The 18,207-nt window shown below is 31.1% G+C and overlaps 2 protein-coding genes across 5 annotated transcripts; both read left to right on the top strand.

Annotated features, from left to right (window-relative positions):
• Positions 1 to 3,872: 3,872 nt before the first annotated feature.
• Positions 3,873 to 6,919, top strand: LOC100306487 (protein CURVATURE THYLAKOID 1C-like). Of its 2 annotated transcripts, NM_001248818.3 has the most exons (6): positions 3,874 to 4,222; positions 4,832 to 4,926; positions 5,022 to 5,108; positions 5,938 to 6,000; positions 6,081 to 6,118; positions 6,410 to 6,919. In NM_001248818.3, exons 1-6 carry the CDS (start codon positions 4,123 to 4,125, stop codon positions 6,462 to 6,464), a joined length of 438 nt encoding a protein of 145 aa, NP_001235747.2. In that variant the 5' UTR covers positions 3,874 to 4,122; the 3' UTR covers positions 6,465 to 6,919. The 2 variants fall into 2 exon arrangements, with proteins under 2 accessions (XP_040873515.1, NP_001235747.2); XM_041017581.1 differs by having other exon boundaries at positions 3,873 to 4,222; positions 5,938 to 6,118; positions 6,410 to 6,798.
• A 3,037-nt stretch (positions 6,920 to 9,956) lies between these two features.
• Positions 9,957 to 17,941, top strand: LOC100810660 (probable plastidic glucose transporter 3). Of its 3 annotated transcripts, none has more exons than XM_041018304.1 (15): positions 9,957 to 10,113; positions 10,485 to 10,615; positions 12,054 to 12,153; positions 12,244 to 12,311; positions 12,407 to 12,539; positions 12,834 to 12,933; positions 13,043 to 13,151; positions 13,297 to 13,390; positions 14,089 to 14,270; positions 14,428 to 14,571; positions 14,662 to 14,735; positions 15,701 to 15,789; positions 16,189 to 16,303; positions 17,065 to 17,274; positions 17,727 to 17,941. In XM_041018304.1, exons 2-14 carry the CDS (start codon positions 10,549 to 10,551, stop codon positions 17,251 to 17,253), a joined length of 1,464 nt encoding a protein of 487 aa, XP_040874238.1. In that variant the 5' UTR covers positions 9,957 to 10,113; positions 10,485 to 10,548; the 3' UTR covers positions 17,254 to 17,274; positions 17,727 to 17,941. The 3 variants fall into 3 exon arrangements, with proteins under 3 accessions (XP_040874238.1, XP_003531672.1, XP_040874239.1); XM_003531624.4 differs by having other exon boundaries at positions 13,043 to 13,155; positions 14,117 to 14,270; XM_041018305.1 differs by lacking the exon at positions 9,957 to 10,113 and adding an exon at positions 10,169 to 10,349.
• Positions 17,942 to 18,207: the final 266 nt, after the last annotated feature.

Here is an 18,207-nt window from a genome sequence, read left to right as displayed (position 1 = left end):
CAAAAAATCTATTTAAGTAACTCTATGTTTTAATAATTAAAATGACGTTTTACTTCAATTTTCATGTCAATTAAACCTAATATTTAATGTATGTCTTGTCACATTCTATCCAAATTTAACAACAAAAGTTAATATAAGGATTAATTTTAGTGATGAACTTTTTTTTAAATAATATATATATATATATATATATATATATATATATATATATATATATATATATATATATATATATATAAAGAGGGATTAATTTATTCTGAGAGTACTTTTTTTAGAATTATTCTTCATCAAATTTAATGATTGAAATTAATTACTTATTATAATTATTATATCTTAAGAAAACAAACAAATAGCCTGATGAAAAATAACTCAAAGAGTTATTCTTAAAATAAAGTATATGCCTCCTTTATATATATTATCAAATATAGTGTTATTTAACTCTGATGCATATTTAAGACTCAAAGTCCATATTACTCCATGTCAAAAAAAATTTGATTCAGCTCCTTTATTTTTATATTTATGCAGAGATTACTCCGTGTCATTCAATTGACCAGACGCTAACTAAATAGTAAATAGTGATATACATATATATATATATATATATATATATATATATATATATATATATATATATATATATATATATGCTCGTTCTATTTAAAAAAGATAAAATATACAAAATGCCCCTTTAATTTATTTTTGTTCTAAATTAATTTTTATAAGTTCTAAAATGATTATCTTACTTGTTTAATTCATGATAAATTAATCATTTGGATAATTTGACCATTTTCAATTTATGAAAATAAACTAATATTAAAAAAAGAAAAATAAGATAAGAAATACATGAAAAATGGGTCTCATAATCAACCAAAAACTTAAAAAAATCTTATATTATTATTTTTTATTATCCATGGGAATCATTTTTCATACGATTTTCATTGTATATATAAGACTTTTTTTTTTTGTTTCGAGTATTCGTTGATTCCTATATAACTTTTATGTAGGTAAATCTAATGAAACAAGTTTCATATCTTAAATCAATCATTAAAAAATTAAAAATTGTGTTCAAATATAAAAAATGATTTATTTTTTGAAATGACTAACTTATCATAAATTAAATATTGGATCAGCAGCCTCAATAACTTAAGAGAGATAGGCTTAGAATGCAAAAGAAGTAACAATCAATTTAATAATGTTCTTTAAACATGCAAGACAAAATTGATTGCAACAAAATAAATGAAATAAGGGAAGAAAGAATGCAAACACAGTTTTTATACTGGTTCGGCAAAGTCCGTGCCTACATCCAATACTCAAACAATCCACTTGAGATTTTTCACTCTCTTTGTAAAAATCCGTTTACAAAGTCTGAACCACACAACGACAATTCATCTCTTGTGTTCAGGAATTCTTACAACTTAAGAGACCCTCAGTCCCTTAATCAATCTCTTTGAATGAGGAAAGAAGAATTCTCTCTTGAAGAGAAGGATATTACAATTGAAGTCTATGGAGAAACTCTTAATGGATTTGCAAGTGTTTGTCCAAGAGTTTCTTTTGAGAAAACATCTGACAATGAAGTTCTCTTGGAATCTCTCTCATTGTCTTTTGAGAGGATCAGACATTTTGGACCAACAAAACTCTCTCATCAAAATTCGTGTCCAAGTCACCTATTTATAGGCCTTTGATGGCCATTCACAAATTCAACTAAATGATGTGACTATTGACAGATTTTCTGAAAATTCTCAACTGGTAATCGATTACAATATTTGTGTAATCGATTACACAGTTATAATTTGAAGGGTCATGACTTTTGAATTTGAATTTTAGGAGTTTCGTTGCTGATAATTGATTACGAACATATGGTAATCGATTACATGTTCAAAATTCAAATTCAAAATCTTTTTCAACAGTTCTTTCTCATTCTTCCCTTTTGATAATTGATTACACTTCCTGGTAATCGATTACTAGAGTCTTGCATGACTTTGAAACCCTTTTTTTTGAGGCAAGACTTGATTTTTAGTGAATCTTAAAACAAGACTTTGTTTGTTGAAACAATCTTGAAGCAAATGCTTATCCTTTGAAACGGTCTTATTTTATTCTTTTTTGACATCATCAAAATTTATGTATTCATACATTCACATTAAATAAGCAAATTATTTTTAGAATCTTTAAAAATTAAGGAATAAACTTAAAACCAAAAATAAAACAAAATACTGTTCTTATATTTTAGCCATCTAAAAATGTTTAATATTTATCTTTTAAAAAGCAACTTAATTATTAAAATTGTTTTAGAGGCATCACGCTCATTATGTCAACTAACATTTTGTCAAGGAACTTTTATAGCCAGAGGTCCACTAATTGACTCTAGAGCACATTATATTAAAAGCGTATGCACAGTTGGTAAATGATAAAAATGTGGATTTCTCCTTTCCTTATACAACAACTAAAAATAAAACAACTCAATACAATTTTTATAATAATATTATAACAACAAAATATAAAATTCGAAAGTTAGATAACAAATTTTAATTAGTTTTAACTTTTTGATTAATTCAAAATTTCATTTGACTATTCAAAAATGAGTTTTTTTTAATAATTTTTAATATTTTTAAAACATTACTTAAAATAATATTTTTTTAAACGTTAACGTCTACGTTTTAGTTTTTTATATTTTCTTTTATTTTTATTTTTAATATATTTATTTATTTTCCTTGTTATTTTTTTAAAATAAATCATAATTTTATTATTTAATAAATTAAATTTTTAACTATTACAAGAGAGACTCTTTTAATTCCTATTCAAAGTTTTGTTGCCATGCATCACTCATGCGGGACCATGGGTAATAGAGAAGTTTAGCAGGACGCAATTCATGCTAAAGTTTCTGATGTAATAGTTAGCAACCAGTACGTAGATAATTTGAAGTAGTCACTTGATTGATGCATCTTTGATTTAGGGTTAAAATTAATGATATGTGAACGGATAAAAATATAATGAAACTAAAAGTAAAGATTTTAATTTTTTTGCAAAAATATTTTACCTCAAAAATATTTTTTTTATTTGATTTCCAAACATATTCTAATAATTCAGAACATCACTATCAACTCATTTAAGGGATAATCTTAGATGTTCTAACTCATTAGGGTTGGTCTATGGAAAAATAGAAAATAACACATTTTTTTTCTTTTTTTCCACCATTATATTACTGAAAATATCTATTAATTTTATTAATAGATAATTAATGTCAAAAAATAGTGAGACTTTCTCTCCCTATCACTACTTTATTTTTGGTGCAAGAAAATATTTTGATTCGTTGTTTGGTGAAATAAAATGAATTACTTTTTTTAAAATCAATATTAAAAAATTATTCAACTTTTTAAAATGTTTTCTTAAAAAAAACCTTTTTAAAGATCAAATCACTAATTTTTCAAATATTTTCTTACAACTATTTTGTTTTTCAAATATTAATGATATTATGTTTTTAAGATTTTTAAAAGACATAAAAGTAATATTTATTTAGATTAATAATAACTTGATAAAGTGGTTATTTTGTAGTAGTATTTAAGAGACTTGTTTAATATTTTAATTGTTTAATAGCTAAATTGATATTAAATGAATTCTTAAGATATTAAATAAATAATTTAATACTTTTCTAATAAGTTATAATAACAAAATATACATCAATTTAAATAAAAAACTATTTAACATCATTATAAATAATTAATAATATAAAATAAAATATTACATATTTTGCAAATTTTGGATACAAAATCCAGTTTTAAAAATAAAACCTATTTAACATCTTTAGAATTTTATGGCTGGGAACTGGAAAGCACAGTAAAATAAATATACAAAAAAGAGATTGTATTTTATTTTTTTGTGGTGCACATTCCTTTCATTGGCTGTGTCTCACTCATCCTTTGCACTAGAGTAATACTACATACTACATACAATACAAGGCAATCTTACTTTTGATTTCTGAAATCTGATTATCATTGGAGGATCTGATTTCTGACATCTGATTCTGATTATCATTGGAGGGAATCTCAACCCAAAGTTTAGTTTTTTATTTTTATTATTATTATTATTGTTGTTATTTCTGCCACAACATTTAGGGGTGCATTGCAAATGGCTTCCATTGTTGCAAGCTTGCCGCCACCATTGCTGCTCCCTGCTAGAAAATATCATCCGGGCAACTTCCCAAGTTCCCCTTTTTCTCTTCTTTCAGGTAACCCTTTTCTTTCAAAGTTGAGATTTGTGTTCCCATTCGCACAAAATGGTTTTATCCTCAGTAGTGTTTTGTTTTTTTTCAAGCATAATTGGTTCAAATCAAAGTAAGTAAGTAATCTTTGACCTTGAAAGTTCAGTTTCAAAGGGAAAATTTTGATCGGGTAATCCCGTAGGAAGAAATGGTTAGGTTTTCTTCTGCATAATTCTTGGTTGTCAAATGATATCGTTACAAAGGTTGAACTGTAAACTCATCTGCTTGGAATTGGAATTTGGCAATTCTCTGTCTCTAGAAATTAAATATTAACTGAAAATCTTAGTATAAGTGGTTTCTGGTGGCTTTTTGGCATGGTTATGCACCCTGGCACTATGTAAAATTCATGAGATTTTTGCATTAGGTTGAATCCAATTAAGAAAGTCGTTGTTGTATCATGTATGTGAAATTTGTATACTTTTCATGCACAAAAAGCTCAATTTTGAACTGCATTGACTTATTGTTGTATGGAGCAACTATGACTATTGATTGCATATAACCTCTGCTGATTTGTGTTAGAAGTGTTTGTATCTCTTATGTTTCTGATTACTGACTTTCATTTTGCTCATTTCACAGGGAGACGGAATCATGTTTCTTTTGTTGTGAAGGCTTCTGGAGAAAGTTCTGAATCTTCAACTACCCTTACTGTTTTTAAGTCTGTTCAGAATGTTGTGAGTTTTTCCTCCCACTCCCACCCTTGTCTTTCTTTCAAAGAGACACAAAAGGTACCATATACCTGCATTGCTGTTTGTTGATTTTTAAACAGTGGGATCAACCTGAGGACCGTCTGGGACTTATTGGTTTGGGATTTGCAGCCATAGCAGCATTTTGGGCATCAACAAATTTGATTGCGGTAATCTTTGCCACTTTCAGTGTTTTGGAAATGAATACGTGATTGTAGAATTTAGCTGAACTATTGACATATGGATATGATGCACAGATTAGATACATTGTATTAGATATGATATGTATCTGATACAGCGATACAACTTTTCTTAAAATGTATAGGATATAATATATGCAGGATACATTTAAAATTTGATAAAGCATAAAAGGTATGCAATTGTCAACATTACTAAAATAAAAATAAAAATGATAGTTCATTGTCATCATAAGTCACTTGCTTACTGCCTACTAGTAAGAACTAAGAATAGTGTCAATCTCATTTCCTTCTCGAGCATCATCTATAAAGAGGACAACTTCTATTTTTGGTTCAACAAAAGACAATGTTTCTATATTTCTATCTTATGTACACTTTTATGTTTCGTATCTTGCTGTATTAAATTTCATAACCTTTTTCAAAGGCCTGGATACTTCATAAATATGTATCAATGAAGTATCCAAAAATATCAGGGGTTTGAATTATGGACATGTGAAGCAAATGCAGGTACAAGTGCTTCATAGCATATGGGCTGATATGGCCACTGCTAGAAAAAAAATGATCTGATGGTGGAAGAACAAATCCATTGGGGCTATCACAGTTTGATCCATAAGTAAATCATTATTTTTTAAGGATTTGAAAACCTCTTTTAAGTGAAAACAGCTTCACAAGAGATTCCTTCTTTCTTTCTTGATTTGGCTGTTGAGCCTGTACATATTTTTTCCATGAAAAACAAGTGTCTGTAGATCTTATCCCAATGCTTGCACCCTACTGATTTTGTTTTTGTCATTGTTGTATGTAGGCCATTGACAAATTGCCAGTTTTCCCAACAGTACTGGAATTAATTGGAATATTTTACTCTGTGGTAAGTGCTGTGCTGCATAATTGGTGTGTGTTTCTATTAATGCCAATTATGTTTCTATTAACTTTTCCTTTCAATTTCAGTGGTTTACTTATCGCTATCTCATATTCAAACCTGACCGGTAAGCATGTTGGTCCCCTTTATTCTTATTTCCACAAGTTTGTTTAATATTAACCACATCATAATATTAAGACCTCTGATTTAATAACTGAAGTGAGAAAAGTAAAAGAAAACTTACAGTGCATAATGATTAACTATCTAATGAAGAGATTAATCTCATGTAACTAATGAAACTTTTTATTTCATAAATAAGATCACTCACGGATTCTTGTCAAGAGAACCTCATTAAAAAAAAATTAGCTTGTAGTGCACTCAGTTTGCAAGCAACTTCACTTGAATTTTCTTAATACAGGGAAGAGCTTTTTCAAATCTTGAACAAGTCAGCATCAGATATCTTGGGCCAGTAAGATGTGCGGCCGAAATGCTATGCTAGATTGGGAGGAAAAGGTGAAAGGGGCTTTGGTTGTCTTCACTCCAATCGTAAATGTCAATGCAAGGATTATTTATTTGGTTTAAGACCACTATATTACATCAATGAGTTAAAGCTTACTTCTTTTGTGTTGGTTTCTTTGTATAAAATTTTAACTGAGTTCCCTTGTGCATCAAACTATCAAGAGTAAAACTAGCCTAAATAATGCCCAGAACATAACTGCTAAGTGCCAACTTATATACTGCCATAAATCTTTACAAAATCATTGTATGTGTATTCTCATAGTAAAAAAATGCTAATGCTTTGGGAAATTTTGTATAGTCAATCTCTTTAGACCAAGGCCCCGAGGAATGCTTTTGATTAAGATTAAAAATGGGACTCATTCTCATTTTATGTAATGTCCCAAAGGAACATATGAAAAGAGAAGGGCGCAAACATTGAATATCCCATCTTACATGTATTATTCTTTGAATCATTTATCATGCTATACCTTTGTGCTCTTGTACACGCTTCAAATTCCTGCGTTCGTCAATACAAAAGTACGAAGTAGTCAATCAATAAATTACGCAATCAGAGATGGATGAACTGCTTGTCAGTCAGTTGAGGGCTATTGCCACCACCATATATGTTCACAATTTCAACCAAAATAAGAAATAAATAAAACTGTATGTTCCTTATTCATATCAACTCATCATCCACCGAGAAAAACAATGGTCAATATTCACCTTTATCACCTTAAACCTGATTCTTTCTTAAGACTACAGTATTTTTCACAATAGATGATATTTTCTTTAAGCACTAATCAATAGATATATTAAAACTCTATTAAAACTATCTAGCTTTCAATTTGGTTACAACGTATTGACATGACAATTTTTCAAAAAACAAATATTATTTTACACATTCTTTCTCTTTTTAAAGCAGGGATCCACTGTTTTTTATTTTTATTTTTTCCTTTTTACTTTCTTAGCCTGTGCATATGCATAGGAGCTTTTAAATTGGTGGCTCAAGAGAAATTAGACTAATTTGGTTTGATCCAATGGACCAAATGAATCAGATTGGGCCGGTGAAATGTCGGCCCAAAATTTACTGAATCTATTTTGCCGGTATCTTTTTTATTATGAAAAAATACATATGAATTTGGCTCAATCCTCGCCTAACTAACAAATTGTGACGAAGATCAAAATCACTTAATTATACCTTTGGTTTCTTAACTATAATTTAAAATTTAATTTAATCTCTTAATTATTAAAATGTTCAATCAAGTTTCTTAACGGTTAAAAATGCTACAAACCTTTTTCGGTGGAAGAAAGGAATAACCATGGATTCCTAGGAAGCTTTCAAGAACAAGAAGATTCAATTCGACCACGAATTCTTACATGGTATACCCTTTTTGGCATATATTGGTTGCTAATACAATCAATGTGAGATGTATTTTTTTTTTTAAAATCTAGAAGTCTCAAGAAAACCAAACACTAGATCTAGATCCCTAAGATCACCATGAGATCCAAATCCAAATCACGATGGTTGGTTCAATTCTTTCAAATATGAACCATATTCATATCACTTCGCAAAGCCACTGCAATATCCAAAAAGCGCCTCACCACAAGATCCACTTTTCGTTCTCTTCATCTTCAAAAATCAAATCTAACGAAAACCGCCATGTTGCCCTCTGCGTCTCTCATTTTCGTCGCCAAAGAGATCGTTTCACAAAGCCACCACGAGATCCACTCTTTGTTCTCCATGGCTTGCGGTTGGTTGGCACGCAATTGGCTATGACTTGCGGTGGCACACAATTGGAGGAAGGGTTAGAATAAAGAAAGGAAAGATCGTTAGTCAGCATTCAAAAAATCATAGAAATGACATGATTGTTGTATTTAATGGACCTAATTAAAAATTTTAATAATTGAAGGATCAAATTAAATTTTAAATTAGAATTAAGCCTATCAAAATCACAAAAATCGATTCAATCTGACTTCATCCATTTTCATGTTTTGGCTCATCAAGCTAGTAAGAACAAACCAAACAACCCATTTTAATAAAAACATCTAGGAGTGTGAAATGTTTTATATTTTTCTAGTTTTTTTTACAATAGAGAAAAAGGAAAAAAAAAATTACAAACGTAAAAACGAGACACGTAACCCATCCCCAAGTAATAATATCCTCATATGATAGATAATTTTAATAGTTTAGTAACTTGGTAATATAATAATAATAAGAATAAATTACAGTTGCTTATGTGTGTTTTTTTCCAAATTGTATTCGACATCTCTCATTCTTTTGCATCCTACAAAATTGTTTTTTTAATTATTTAGCTCATATTACACTTAAACCTTTTTTCTCTAAATAATTTAACAAAAAGTAGGTACATATTGGTCACATGATTTTTAATAAAAATTTAGGTCTAAAATACCCTCATCTTCTTCCTCTTAGCTCCATAAAAGTCATGACATCATTTTCAACTTAAAAAATATTTTAACACTTTTTCTTTTTTTCTCTAATTGAACGTAAATCCAACTTTTTGTTGGACGTGAACTCATCTGTTGGTACGCATGTGTTAACACCCTTTGTTCTTCTTCTTTTTAGTGTTGGATGTTTGGTTATTGCGTCTTTGTTAAACATGTTCCTAACTATGTTTATTGATTGAATATGGTCATTTGCTTCAAATTTTAGTGTTTTGATCCTGCATTTGTGTTTTTAACTTCTTTCTTTGAAATATTTATTTTTGATGACTATGTATTTGATATAATATCTCAAATAAGAAGTAAATATTAAAGAAAAAAATTATTGTTTAAAGAAAGGTCCATTCATAGGATCAATTGTTAATTTATTATTAAATATTTAACAAAGATGTTAAGACAATTTTATCTTCTTACATAATTCAATTAAGGTTAGTTAATGACCTTAATATAAGGGGTAAAAATAATGTAAAAAAAGAGAGGAATATATTAAGAAAAGCATGGGAGAGTGCGAGTGTAAAAAAATATCATGATAATTTAATCTGTTCATATATTTCAATTGAGATTAATTAATTGACGTTAAAAAAAATATATAAGTAATGTAAAAAAATAAGATATCAGATGTAATTTAAAAAAAACACTTAGAATTTGATTTACTCTAATAATAATAACATAAAAACGAAGATTAATCTATCTTATAGCATTAGCATTTATTCATACACTTCAAGTGAAAAAAGCTTCCCTACTTTTTTTGAAAAATAGAGCCATCAATATCATATTGACCATATCAGACTCTACATTCTTGTGTTGTACAACAACTCCTGTTGAAGATGATTAATGTGCAAGCAAAATGTAAATTTAAATCCCAGCCAAATTTTCAGTCTTGTCGGAAGCACATGACATGACAGACAGACACCATAGCTCTAGAAGCTGCCACATGTCCAAATACACACACATCTATACTACACGTATCCATATGCGAAATCTATGGTAGCTTTTATATTATATTGACCACAACACTGCGGGGCATACTGACACGTGCCTTCGTCCTCAACTGCCGTGATAACACTTCATTCACTCTCTACTAATCGCCACCATTCTCTCTCTGTCTCTGTTAACCTCTGCATTTCAAACGCCATTCCAGATTCTTCATCTCAGAACAAAAAGGTATCCCCCACCTTTTAAATTTCTCTCCTTTTTTAATTTATTTTTCCTTTGTTGGGTATGATTGCATATTGGGTGTTCAGTTTTCTTCTGATAAGGGTTGCCAGTGAGAGAAGCTTCTTGATCTGTGTGATTCTCTTCAAATAAATAAAATACCTTTGGAACAAAAATAGTAACAGTGGGATTTCGGGAATGATAATGTGCATGGAAAAATAACGCGAAAACGAAGTTCTGAGGGGGTGTTAGATCTGAGAAAAACTTTTCTAATTTTTGATTTTGAGATTGGTGTGGTGTTGTAATTGATGTTGTTGCCAATGCCTTGTGCTGCAATGCAACTGATGAGTTCTTTGTTTGTTGTTGTGATGATGATGCAGTAGTGTGTGCTGTGTGGAAAGGTTCTCGCTGGCGAACTTTGGAGAAGTTTTCTATCGTTTTGCCATGCGGGGACGGCAGCGAGTGTCATCAAGGGAACACATACTTGGCCACGATAAAGATGAAAATTTAGGTACCTTTGTTTTTGTTATCTTATTCATGTATATCAAGATTTTTTTAAAAAAAAGTTGTCTGCAACCGCAATGTCGGCCGCAACGTCAAGGTTTTTCGGCTATTAGCAGAGGGCCGCATTTGTTTGCAATTTCCTGCAACCGTAATTGCGACCGCAGTTTAAAATCTTATTGTATATACTTGTTTTATTAGTATTACACTATTACGATTAAACTAAGTAGTTAAGTTTTATTATTTTAATTTTGGATTTGTTGATTTAGTATTTGAGTGATTCCGCGACCACGAGTTATCAAAGATACAAAATATACCTAAGGAATTAGATATAGAAGCTGAGACTGAACTTAATGTTGGGTTTTTTGGCTTGGAGTAAAGGCCAAAAAGAAGATCCATTTTGTCTCACTTATTTAAGTTAATAAGTGGAGAGGGTTGAGATTAGAGAGAGAAAGTGAGATACTGCAAAAGACTCGTTTGAGAGGGGAAAAGAAGGAGAGGGAAAATGGTTGTGATTTTTGCATACCCATTAGAGAGTGTTTTTCAAATGTGGATTGGTTCACCGTTGGATCGGGCTGATTTTTGGACAGCAGGTTCTACGCGTGTGATACTTCAAATTGTCTGGCTGGATCGGGAAAAAGATATATGTAGAGAGAGATAAGTGTTTCGCATTATCTGCTCTATACTTTGGGGTTTTATCTTTTTGTCTCTATTGTATCAATCGAGGGTTTGTTTTGATTTGTAGCACGTTTTAGTGCACTTGTTGGAAGTTCTCTTGTATTTTCATTGATTATAGTGGACGGTCCGTAGTTTTTACCCTTGCATTGAGGAGTTTTTTACGTTAAACAAATTGTGTCTCTAGTTTTTTCTTAATTTCTATTTTGCGCTCACATGTTCTTGCAAGTTTTGAGGAATTTATTTCCGCTGCTTATTACTCTATTATAGAGTTTGTTATTGTGTTGGCCTATTTCTCCCATCACTCGACTCTTCAGAAAATAAATGTGAGGGAATATATTGTGATGAGTATTAATTTCTGCAGCATATGCTTAAAAATTGAGTACACAATTTTTATTTTGGAAAAGGGCAGTGAGCGTATATGTTTTGATGAGTATTGATTTTTGTAGCTTATGCTTAAAAATTGAGTACAAATTTAGCTTACGAAATTTGGTTTGACATTGAGAGAGAAATTGTACATGTACATATAGATTGATACACATCACAAAACGTGATCAATCATGCCTTGTCTAATTAAGAAAGTTAAAATGTCAACAAATGACGAGCTTCTGTCTCATTTTCTATATGCAATTTCAGATTCTTAATTTTTCTTTCTGAAGGGAGAGAAAGCGACAAAGAAGTGTTTTTTTAATTTCTCTTTAATATTTTAATATACCAATTGGAGAAATTGGTTTGTAATGATATGACTAACAGAATAATTTCGTTCCTCATAGCTTCAGTTCGTATACCAAATGCCAAACCTTGTTGGCGGCGGTCTTTGCGGCATGTAATTGTGGCTTCTCTTTCTTCATTCTTGTATGGATACCATATTGGGTATGTTCTTCTACACTCAGGCTTGATCCACAATCATTCTTCTTGTTTCTATGAAATTATCTAATTTTCTTATTGCTATTGCCAATGCAGAGTAGTCAATGAAACCTTAGAGAGCATTTCTATAGATCTTGGCTTTAGTGGGAATACCATGGCTGAGGGTACTTCATCTTAATTTTCTGACTAACATTAATGTCTTTATCATGTTTTACATTTAAATATTTATCTACTTCCTTTTATTTTTATTTTGATGAAGGTCTTGTAGTAAGTATATGCTTAGGAGGTGCTTTTGTTGGATCTCTGTTCAGTGGATGGATTGCAGATGGTGTTGGGCGTAGAAGAAGTTTCCAGTTGTGTGCTTTGCCTATGATAATTGGGGCTGGAATGAGGTATCAGCAGCATAAGTTTTAAATTAATTTCTCTTTCATTATTTGTATCACCTTGCATTCTTATGCAATAAAATTTGCATTTTATTGTGGCAAAGGATGTACAAAGGCTATGCTCCAAATTAATGTCATCTTATTCCAAGGTGTTTTCTATAGAAAAAAAAAAAAAACAAAACAGAAGATAAAATAGATAATGCAAGGGAAAAGGAAGAGTGAGAAAGAAGGAAAAAAAAAGTCCTTACAATCGCAATAAAACAGCAGATAAAGCTGTAAACTTATTATTCACAACTTTTGCAGTGCAACAGCAAAAACTCTTTGGGGCATGCTTTTGGGACGGTTATTTGTTGGTACTGGAATGGGACTTGGTCCACCTGTTGCAGCTCTTTATGTGGCTGAGGTATATTAGATGATACCACAATTTGTTTTCTGTTTTCTCTACAGTTTGAGATCAATATATTTATCAGTAGAGGTCTTTTCAATTTACTTAAATCCATTTGCATTTGTAGGTCTCACCTCCAGCGGTACGAGGTGCTTTTGGGGCCTTAACGCAAATTGCAACATGTCTTGGACTCATGGGTTCTCTCTTTATTGGAATTCCAGCCAAGGATATAGTTGGTTGGTATGGAATGCTAAATGGGCTTGGTCAAATTCATGAACATATGTTTACTGTAGATTTATAGGCCAATTCAATTTCCAGTTACTTTTTTTTCCATGTGTATTTTCTTAAAAGGTAGTATTTACTTGGAAATTATGTGCACAGGTGGCGGATTTGTTTCTGGGTATCTGTCATTCCTGCTACAATGCTTGCCCTTTTTATGGAGATCTGTGCAGAGAGTCCTCATTGGCTTTTCAAGGTTATCTAATCTCCATTTGTTTAAAACTGAGAAGAACTTTCAAGTTAACTTAAACTAATTATCATAATTTAATGTATTTGCTTTCGACTATTTTGGATCCTTTTTTGGAGGCTTCCTGCTAGACTATAAATATTTTGATCCCAACCATGGCTTATAGATATTTGAGTATGAACTAGATCTTTGCAATGATATATAAAGTTTAATGCTGGACGATATGTGTATCTTAAGAGGGAGGTTATAAAAAATTACCATGTCTTAAAATCTCTAATTTATGTTTTTTTTTTTGTTTAATACTTTCTCTTATTCTGAAGAGGGTTTTTGAAGGGCTGTTTCTTTGATGCCCTCTCTCTGAACAATGTTTTGCTGATGTGATGCTATAGAAAGACTGTTGCTCAGTGCATTTTGTTCGACTATGTTGTTTCTCCCGCTTTACGAAAAAAAGAGAGGAGATTCTCTCTTCCCATTATGACTGATACCTCTTCTCTAGATTTCTGAGAATCTGAGTCTCCCTCTCCCAATGATTAATTCCCTTTTAAATTAATAAATAAATGTATCCTTCCTGATATCTATTTTGTACCTTGTGATTGACTTATTTATATTATTTCATAAGAAGAGTACCAAGTGCCTCATAATAAATAAATATACCCTTCCAATTTTTTTTCCTTTTTGTTATTGATTAATGTTATTTTTCTACACAGGCACTTATATTTCTTTGATTTTGTTCAGAGAGGAAGAACCATTGAAGCTGAAGCTTCATTTGAGAAGCTCTTGGGAGGAGTACATGTGAAACCTGCAATGAATGAACTTTCAAAGTCTGACAGAGGCGATGGATCTGATTCAGTAAAACTTTCAGAATTAATCTGTGGCCGCTATTTCAGAGGTACATAACTACATATCATAATATTTTATTCTTTTGGAACAGTAGTGTATCTTTTAGACGATTGCTTAATCATATCATAATTTCTAATTCATTTGTTTTTGCAATAGTATATAGTTGTCTTATTTATGGTTGCTAAATCACTAAATGCATTTTGCAGTGATGTTCATTGGATCTACACTTTTTGCGTTGCAGCAGCTATCTGGCATAAATGCTGTTTTCTATTTCTCTTCAACTGTCTTTGAAAGTTTTGGTGTACCATCTGCTATTGCAAACACATGTGTAGGAGTTTGCAATTTATTGGGTATCTGCTGGCTTAACTCCTTTTTTGTTTATTTGTTGATTTGTAATTGCTCTTCATTCCTCTCAACCTTGTTTTGTAATACCTCTTCAGGGTCAGTAGTTGCAATGATTCTGATGGATAAACTTGGAAGGAAAGTGCTGCTCCTGGGTAGCTTTCTGGGCATGGTAGGAAAGAAAAATGAAAATTCGTACATTGCTGAATCAACCTCTTTTAAACTCTAATATTACTTGAACAAAATTTCATTAGACATAAACTGTAGTAGACTACTATTCAGTAATTGCTTTAATTATTCATTTATTGGGTTCCATATGAATTAACTTTCACTGGAATTAGGAAGGCACTTTAATCATTTAGCTGCTGAACAATGGCCTGCAACATACCTCCCATTTGACTAGGCCAGTAAAAATGGATAGAATGTAATCTGGAATGCTGGACAAAGAAGCCTGAAATGGGAAATGGAATAGTTTTCTTGATAGTTTTGTGGGATTTAGGTAGGATGTGTTGGTAGGAAATTATTGGAAAGATAAAAGGTTCAAAGAATGAATTTCTCTATCTTGTATTGGAATAGAATGACAAAATAAATCCAAGAGGAGAGTAACTCCATCATGATTTCAGATTTTCAGGACTGAAATGTGTAGTACCAAGAAGTTAGGATTGATTCTATATTTACATAGCTAATAAAAGAAACACAAACAATACTAGCTCAGTTAGACTAATCAGGAAAAATACACTCATAAAATTTGTATCAATAACAACCAACCAGATTAAGACTCAATTGTTTAACTAGAATCTCCTGTAGTTTTCAGTGAAAATTGAGTAATTGACAATCCGCCCAAAAATTATTATGCTCAGTACATGGCCATTTTCCGCCAATTCACAAGTCACATGCTTGTTTTCCATTTTAGCAAGCTCACCAAGAGTAGGACTTCACTTTTGCACTTTCCTATCTTGGGTTTTCCTACAATCATCAGGAGAGAAATCTAAGCCATTTGATAGTAGGAACTTACCTACGATGCTGTTTAATAGTTGGATTTCTTTCCATCGTTTCCAATTATACATTTTCTACTAATTTTCATAAGCTATGTAATGAGAATTATATTATCTGATCTTTACCTATTTTCTTGCTTAGGGGTTATCAATGGGTGTACAAGTCATCGCTGCAAGTTCTTTTGCATCAGGATTTGGATCAATGTATTTATCTGTTGGTGGCATGTTACTGTAAGTGGTCAGAAAGTTCAACTTGCGTTTGTTGGGAGGGGGATCAGTCAATGCTTTTTCTGAAATTCATAACTTGCATCCTTAGTTTGTCACTGCATCAGATACACAAGTAAATATATGCATTAGTAATAGTTTAACGTAGATTTCAATCTCATTTTATCTGCAGAATCACAAGGCAATGATTCTAATAAGGATTTTTGAACATTAACTATATTTTGAAAATATTTGCATTATTTATTTTGAAATGAACTGCTGCATTGATTGTTGGACACTGCTTATGAATCTGAAATACCTTCATTCCTTCATTTGACTGCCAAATTACAAATCTCTACCAACTGTCCAACTTTGAGAGCTCATGTTTCATGATATATGTTGCTAAATGTGAAATGGACAACACAGGTTTGTGCTGTCATTTGCTTTCGGCGCTGGTCCAGTTCCTTGTCTTATCATGTCTGAAATACTACCCAGCAATATCAGAGCAAAGGCAATGGCAATTTGCCTGGCTGTGCATTGGGTAATTGTCTTTCCAGGTTTTCATATTCAATTATTCATCTTTAAAGTGTCCTTACATTATTCTATTTCGGCTTTACTTTCCAATGTATTTAACTCGTTTCGGACTTTTGTATTCTTATAAACATGAAATCTACTACTAATGTGTGATATTTTACCATATTTAACTCAGAAAGTGCCAGTAAATATTTTATGATCTTTTTACATTTTAAAACTAAATTCTGTTTGGATATTTGAGTGATCTGTGCCCTTATATTCTAGTAAGGTTCCTTTAAGTCTGCAAGTTAACCCTTTTAGGTAAGAGATAATCAGTAACTTGACATGGTATCTGAGTCCGATTATTAAGAAAGTTATTATTTTGAAGAATCTTTTTTTTTTTTTGAGATGACCCCTCAATAATCAATAATATTTTAACAGCCAGTCTTACATGGTGCTTATGCTTGACTGCAAGTATAGTTGGTGATGGCTTTGGCTGTATGCAGTTTAGCAGTTTATAATATTTTGGGGTGCTCTCACAGATTATATTGCTCATGTTGATTGCCAAGTATGGGATTAAAATTTTGAGCTCCTGAAGATTATATACTAATTAGAATTACTTAGATCTTTTCTCTAGTTCTCTTGATATGTGTTCAATAGCAGGCTGTACATCAAATACAATATACATGTCTGAAGGAAGTCTGGGCCTTTCAGATTATATCAGTGTCATTTAGTTTGTCTCCTCCAGTGTTATCATGTTCTCTGAGATTGTAAACATTTCTTTAACAGGTGATAAACTTCTTCGTGGGTCTATTTTTTTTGCGCTTGCTGGAGCTAATTGGGGCGCAACTCCTGTATAGTATTTTTGGGTTTTGTTGTTTGATAGCGGTGGTTTTTGTGAAGAAAAATATTCTGGAAACAAAAGGGAAGTCACTTCAGGAAATTGAAATTGCACTTCTTGCACAAGAAGCAAACTAAATTGGTCATAATATGGACAAGGTATGGGCATATTTTCATATGTTGAATCACTTGAATGAGTTGTGGAAACATTTTCGGTGAAAAGTAAAAAGAAAAAACTTCTTTCATGTACTATTTTCATTAGCTTAAGTATATAAATTGAAAAGGCCCTTGTGCTGAATGCTACAGTACACAGAATAAGTGAATAAATGAAATTTCTTTCCTTCGGATTTGTCTGTGGTCTTGAAGTTAATCATCGTGGTAGTCAAAAGTTTTTACATCCTTTTCATTCTCGTATACATACCCTCTCCCTCGTAAGGCCTACCAAGAGTGTCTATTAGAAAAAAAAATTCTAGCATCCATTATTTCTGGTTGAATTTTGTGAGAAATTGAATTATAGAAATAGTAGCTAAACAGAATATATAATTCAAATAATTGGTATTGTTATTGTGGCTGTATTAATCGATCTGTATTTCTTTCTTACTCATTTGCAGGAAAATCTGTGCTTTGGTTGCATGGGGGTCAAGTTTTGAGAGTCTTTGAGATCATCTCATGCTATATTTTGAGTCTTTCTTCGAGTGCTCACTAAAGGCATTTGTAAATTTTAGTTTTTTTTTAATACTCAAAAGTGATGAACACATTGCCATTGATACTTTTGGGCAATGTAATTGCTAATTACATAATTGATATCATAGTTTTTTTTACGGTATATCATAGTTTTGATTTCTCATGAATACGATAGTAAGAATTTAGAATTGTATGCCCTCTCCTGTTCAAAATTCTCCTAAGAAAAAATTAATTACTTATTTCATCCTATAGTTACAAAAAATTTCCTTTGATTAAAAAGGTTAAAATTATATTTATATAGATTAGAAGAGATTAAAATGATATGTAAAGTATTAAAATATTTTTTTTGTAACTATAATCAAATGAGTAATAAAACATTTTTTCCTAACAAGCTTGTTAGCATGCCTT

This window comes from Glycine max, chromosome 8 (assembly GCF_000004515.6).
Source record: "Glycine max cultivar Williams 82 chromosome 8, Glycine_max_v4.0, whole genome shotgun sequence".
Classification (NCBI taxonomy): Eukaryota; Viridiplantae; Streptophyta; class Magnoliopsida; order Fabales; family Fabaceae; genus Glycine; species Glycine max.
This window is presented reverse-complemented; position numbering and strand designations above follow the sequence as displayed.

Bases quoted from the DNA above. Each gene is read 5' to 3' on its own strand.
- LOC100306487 (XM_041017581.1), top strand. From the start codon at position 4,123: ATGGCTTCCATTGTTGCAAGCTTGCCGCCACCATTGCTGCTCCCTGCT. The intron at 4,927-5,021 runs GTGAGTTTTTCC...ATTTTTAAACAG, and splicing joins TTAAGTCTGTTCAGAATGTT to TGGGATCAACCTGAGGACCG. The intron at 5,109-5,937 runs GTAATCTTTGCC...TGTTGTATGTAG, and splicing joins CATCAACAAATTTGATTGCG to GCCATTGACAAATTGCCAGT.
- LOC100810660 (XM_041018304.1), top strand. From the start codon at position 10,549: ATGCGGGGACGGCAGCGAGTGTCATCAAGGGAACACATACTTGGCCAC. The intron at 12,312-12,406 runs GTACTTCATCTT...ATTTTGATGAAG, and splicing joins TGGGAATACCATGGCTGAGG to GTCTTGTAGTAAGTATATGC. The intron at 12,934-13,042 runs GTATATTAGATG...TTGCATTTGTAG, and splicing joins CAGCTCTTTATGTGGCTGAG to GTCTCACCTCCAGCGGTACG.